A 5,676-nucleotide genomic window follows, 5' to 3' on the forward strand; every position below is an offset into this window, starting at 1 on the left:
ACGCAAAGCATTGGGTAGTTCATGAAGGAGTGTCGGGGGAAGGGTGAGGACCCGTGATGCAGTTACAGAAAGGAAAAAAAAACATACTCTTGTGAAGAATTGCCCAAATCAATGACCTTCTTGGAAAACATTCATGGTTCCAGTACCCAAAACTGGCTCCACACATTCAGCCCTCCTTTCAACATCGCTACAGAAAATGGGACACATTGGGGCTTGCACCAATGTTGAAAAAAAAAAAAAGAAAAAAAGAAATGAAAGCTAGTACAGCATTACAGAAGGGATAACCTGGTGTTGGTTCAATGGTTTAAGATATCAGAACTTCCTCTCTTTCTCCACAATGTGGCCTCTGTTGTCTTTCCTCACTGTGGGAGCCCATGAAGCACCTCTGCCATGACATTTCATACCTTTGGGCTGCAATGCAGAGCTACAACATGGCTATGCTCTCCGGCGTACAGTTGAGATGTGTGGACGTGCTGCTTCCCCCGGGGGACTTGAGTCCCTTCGTCGCCCCGCCCAGCGTCGAGCCCCGGGCCCTGGGGCCCATGATAACACCTGAGCCCAGGTGGTGACTCTGCTGCAGGCCTGCCATCATGGTCTCGCTGGTGACGGTGCCAAACTCGTAGGTGAAGGTGCCGTAGAAGACCAGGATGTCCACCGTGAAGACCCACTCACAGATGGCTGCGGCGTGCTGCAGGATGAAGCTCTCGTGGATGAAAAAGATGCCGCCTGGGAGGAGGAGAAGTTATGGAGGACAAACATCGCTGGTACATGCACGAGCAAAACAACATGCATGTACTATTTCACTGAATTTCCAGGGGGTACAGGAAGGAGAGATTAAAACACGCTACGATATAATGAGATGAGATATATGACAAGCAGCTTAGCCTCAGGGTGCCAGCTGTGAATCCATTATATGATTAGGGTTGCAGGCTTTGCAGCTCCATTAAACAGATGGCATTAAAAACAGGATACCAGTCAGTGGATGCAGTATATTCACCTTAGAGAGACTTTTATTTATCAGATAATTAGCATGAACCTGAATGGCCAAATAGACGAGGAGGCAGCAGAAAACCTGAGGACGACAGTAATGAGTGGCAGAGGATAAACAGTCTCCCTAAACTGCTTCCTAATTGGAGATTGGGAAACAGCCTGTTTGACGCATCTGAGAGACAGCGACAAACCCACAGCTCAACGGTCATGTTTCTAAACGGATGTCACAGAGAGGCAGGCAGGGAAAGAGAGGCTGCCACAGGAAGTGGAAGAGGAGGAGGAGGAGGATGAGGAGGTGGTGAAAGTGAGCCCAGGCAGATGTTTTTGTGGCCTTGCTGTCCTGTCTCAAAGTTGAAGGACAAACATCTCGATCTGTGCAGACGAGTCTCAAGGCTCGCGGAGTGAGAAGGAGGGGGAAAACAAGAGCCACCACGTGATTGGCCTGCGAGTGCGCCGACATCAGGCTGGCAAAATGACGGGGTTGACTAATAAGGCACTGTAACAGGGTGGAGCAATATAAAACACAGCAATGAGGTACACACCCAACCCCAACAACGTATTCCTTCATTTTCAACTACACCACAGAAGAAAAAGCTATTGAATCAAGTGATCAAAAGGTATATGACGTAAGAAGTCAAAATAAACAGAACAATTTCATTCTAAATTGTGTTTATATGTAACATACAGTGCATAACTGCTGTATCTGCAACAACGACACTTGTGAGTGAAGGATACTGAGGACGAGGGAGACCATGGCTCCCAGTGCCAGAGCTACCCGGAAATGCGCCATCCAATAGTCGAGGGCGGTCACAGCCACCCGGTAGGTGAGTACACACTGCAGACACACAAACAGCAGCCCTGCTGGAAATGCCACACCGGCACCCACGTAGTGCAGAGATTTGGCGTGATCAACCTGACAAACAGAGTCGCGCGGTCAGACAGGTTGTTTGCATTCGTCTGAGGTCCAAAAAAATTTAAAAATAAAAAAGGTCACCAAAATTTGAATTAAGTGTATTCAGGTCAGCACATTTGCTGCCCGGGAGTTCACCTGAAAGTTGCCCACCATGACCAGACCCACAGCGTTGGTGCAGCCAGACACTAGAGCGCTGGTGTTGACCCAACATCGGTGGCTGTGTTCGATCACCTGGGCGTAGCGCAGAAGGCACACCATCACCACTGCAGGATACAGGGGGAGACGTGCACATTTACACTACAGTTTAGTTCACTCAATCATTGCATAAAAAGAAATGATTTTTCTGTTGGGATGGGGAAATCAGACATTAAGGTTTTTCCACTGCTGGTAGACTGTCATGTGGCCGCACCCAATCTTTTCTGATTTGTCAGCTATTGACATCTCTGGTTGCATAAGGGGGCACTTTTCTTGGCAGGCTTAGCACCACTGTTTGAAAACTATTAACCTGCAGGTTGCTGTCTGGTACAGTACAACTACCAAGGCAGTAAAAACAGTAGACCAACAAGCCACCAACAGTAAGGAAGTCAAAGGTCAAAACTGAAGCATCCAGACAGCTTAGACAAACAGAGAGACGGGGACTTAAAAAAAGAAGTGATGACGAGTTAAATACATATGAGAAGAAAAGTTGATGTGGGGTTGGGGGGGGGGGGGGTGAATTGGGGCAGAGTTAAGTGGTAATAAAACAAGACGGGGAGGAGGAGTAAAGGAGGGAGGCCATGGAGGGTACATGCAGGGGAGAGGACAGAGGGGGGGAAGTGGAAGGAAAGCCGCATTCATTATTGATTAGAGAGCACAGGCTATTTCAAGCCCCTCCGTATCTCTTGGAGGCCAGTGAGCTGACGAGGGCCACCATGGACGATGAATATAACACACAGAATGGAGAGAGACACGCAGACATTTAACACTTTTCACCTCCTGTTAAAGAGCAGAAAGCAGCGGTCTTACTGTCATTGAAGTGTAAATTACATGCTGAATAATCAGTATTCAGCAATGTAGTTTACAGACATTTGAGGCAAACATTTTGACATAATGCTGAGAGCTAAATATGAAGCTACAGCCAGGAGACAGTTAGCTTAGCTTAGCATAACGACTAGAAAGAGCTAGCCTGGTTCTGTCCAGTGTGGGAAGAAAAAAAAAATCATATTTTTCATTTCGTTGTTTTGCAGTGAGTTATGTGGTTGCCTGGCAACCTCAAAGAGACATTAAGTCACTGCACCTGCCAAAGAAATTGTTCAGCACATAACCCCCGTGAAATCACATTTTCATTTATTAGCAAGCTTTGGAGGCACTTGTAGGCAAATTGTGTTGTCACGTGTTACATTTGGACAAAGTCAGGATTGCTGTATCCAGACTTTATGCAAAGCTAAGTTAACCATATCCCAGCAGTGGCTTCATATTCACCGTACAGACACGAGAGCGAATTCAATCCTCTCATCTATCTCTCGGTGAAAAGGTTGAATAGGCATATTCTCCAGAATGTCATACTATTCCTTTACAGAAAGGACTCCTTTGTGTGTGTTGTTTTAAATCCAGTTGGAACCTTACCCATGAATGCTCCAACGTTTCCGATGAGGCTGAACAGGCAGCTTTCGGGAGGGAAGGAGCCACATTTACTGTAGCACATGGAGACAAAATAGCTCTCAGTATTATAGGTAGAACAATACCCTATACTGTACCTACATACATCACTGTATTATCATATGTCAGTATTTCCACCCAGACAGCCAGCCATATGCCGGAACAAATACAGTGACTATGAAACACAACTGATATTTAGATGAGGCCTTTCGTCTACATACACTGCATAAAAGCCTGCTAGTTTCATGACGCTTTTTTTACAAAAGTGCTTTTGTACTTGCCCGTGGTTAAGGCTTATTTGTAGATTAAACAAATGCAATTTATGCAAAGTGTGGGTTAATGACTGTCACAGAGCCACAACATAACAAGGTGCTTATTCATGCCTCGGGGCCTTTGCAGCCACAAAATTGCTTTTGTATTCGGCAGAAACAAAGACTTGAAGAACAGGGAGGAGGAGAGGTAGAACAGGAGACCTTATGAGGGGGATGTCCTGGATGGTGCAGCACGTCTTGGGGAAGCCTGGTCGGGGCAGCTCCTCTGTGCACGTTACATTGTAGGACCTGTAGCAGCGACACAATGAGTTCAGCTCATTCCCTACTGGTAGATGTGAGAATCAGAACTGTGCCCAGGTTAAAAAATAAATAAATAAATGTTACATTGTAGATTATAGAGATATTAATAGTTTTATGCCCATTTCCTCAGATCAAAAGACAGAAATCACTCACCAGTTCTCCACAGGACAAACATGGTGATTCATCACAGCCATGGCATACCTGTGGGGTAAGGAACACACCATCATTTAAAGCAGGAAATGGCAAATGTCAAACACAGTGTTCTAATCCCTGATGACACAAGCTGAACAATTATCAAGAAAGAAGATAATACTGGGCTTGAGAAAAAGGGACATTCAGCAGGAAAGGATCCTCACTGGAGCTTATGAAGATACTCAAATATTAATTGACAGCATGAATATCGCAGTGTGCATATTTGCACATCAACACATTCCTGTTTGCAATTTCTATGTGACATTTTTCATCATGGAAATAGCTTGTCATCTGTACACTTGATCATGTGAACACATTATGTTTCGATGTGGCAGCATACGTGACACAGTCAGTGTGTTACTGTAACTCACACTATCCATATCCCTGTGATGGAGAAGGCAGACAGGCTGACAGGCAGGACGATCCAGGCAGTCATTGGGCTGGCAGTGAGCTGGCTTTGTCCCAAGCATGGGGTGAGAGGGGGGCTTCGGGCAGGACTAGAGACACGACAGGAGGGATCAGATGGGGGGTGGGTGGGGGTGTGGGGTCACTAACACACAGGGAAACACACGGGGGAGGACATGAGAGGAAAAAAGGGGGAATGGCACAGCTCTTCTGCTCCACAGGGCCCCGCAACCAGCAGCAACCTGAAAGAAGAGGAAAGAGTTTGATGAAATATATGAAAAATACATTAAAATACAAATAAAGATGGACGACGTATCTCCACTTCTTCCCCACTGCACAAAAATTCAACCAAAATATCCCAGAGTCTGCACAGTAGAGATCGGTGGGCGCAGCCACGGTATCACGGTATCCCATACACCCCGCACACCACAATCAATCACAGCAGTCAATCATGACATCTCACCCAGTTCTTATAGCATCAAATAACTAATTAAAACCAAACTTATCAGAAAAAATTAACACTTGATAAGAACTACCTAAAATATGCCATAGGTTTGTTTTTGCTTCCCTGTCTACAGTTTGATGATGTCTGTGTTTTATAGTGACTTTTCTCTAAATGACACCAACTGTGATTACACGAGCACTGTGAGACAGAAAGACAAACACCTCTTGAAGAGAAATGAACGGCAACATGAAGCTGGAAAAAGTTAAGAGTCGGGGCAAAGTGTGCCCTTGTGAGAATGAAGACTCAGCCAAGGTCAGCTCTGTGGCGGAGGGAGGCATCATGGGACAACACAGGCTGTATCATTTTACACAGGGTACAGTCACAAGTGTGTCATTTGCTCTAGTGGAATATCCACTGAACTCATCTTAAACTAATCCAAATGAGAAGGAGCTCTTGTTCCCAGAGAAAAGGTCAAACTCACAAATAAGGCCATTTTAAAATGATTTCATTGTTGTGTTATT

General features: G+C 45.5%; 1 protein-coding gene across 2 annotated transcripts; it reads right to left on the reverse strand.

Annotated features, from left to right (window-relative positions):
• Positions 1 to 331: 331 nt before the first annotated feature.
• On the reverse strand, positions 332 to 4,826 carry LOC139284415 (transmembrane protein 150A-like). 2 transcript variants are annotated; one of them, XM_070904677.1, is made up of 8 exons: positions 4,677 to 4,826; positions 4,267 to 4,314; positions 4,015 to 4,101; positions 3,509 to 3,576; positions 2,039 to 2,166; positions 1,726 to 1,903; positions 568 to 726; positions 332 to 507 (listed from the first exon to the last, which is right to left on the reverse strand). In XM_070904677.1, exons 1-8 carry the CDS (start codon positions 4,739 to 4,741, stop codon positions 425 to 427), a joined length of 816 nt encoding a protein of 271 aa, XP_070760778.1. In that variant the 5' UTR covers positions 4,742 to 4,826; the 3' UTR covers positions 332 to 424. The 2 variants fall into 2 exon arrangements, with proteins under 2 accessions (XP_070760778.1, XP_070760777.1); XM_070904676.1 differs by having other exon boundaries at positions 332 to 726.
• Between the last annotated feature and the right edge of the window lie 850 nt (positions 4,827 to 5,676).

This window comes from Enoplosus armatus, chromosome 4 (assembly GCF_043641665.1).
Source record: "Enoplosus armatus isolate fEnoArm2 chromosome 4, fEnoArm2.hap1, whole genome shotgun sequence".
NCBI lineage: Eukaryota > Metazoa > Chordata > Actinopteri > Centrarchiformes > Enoplosidae > Enoplosus > Enoplosus armatus.

What these genes read in the sequence shown, in the direction of transcription:
- LOC139284415 (XM_070904676.1), bottom strand. Translation starts at nt 4,741, where the DNA reads ATGACTGCCTGGATCGTCCTGCCTGTCAGCCTGTCTGCCTTCTCCATC. An exon ending in ATCACAGGGATATGGATAGT is followed by an intron (nt 4,315 to 4,676) that starts GTGAGTTACAGT and finishes CTTACCCCACAG; the next exon opens with GTATGCCATGGCTGTGATGA. An exon ending in CAGGACATCCCCCTCATAAG is followed by an intron (nt 3,577 to 4,014) that starts GTCTCCTGTTCT and finishes CATGTGCTACAG; the next exon opens with TAAATGTGGCTCCTTCCCTC.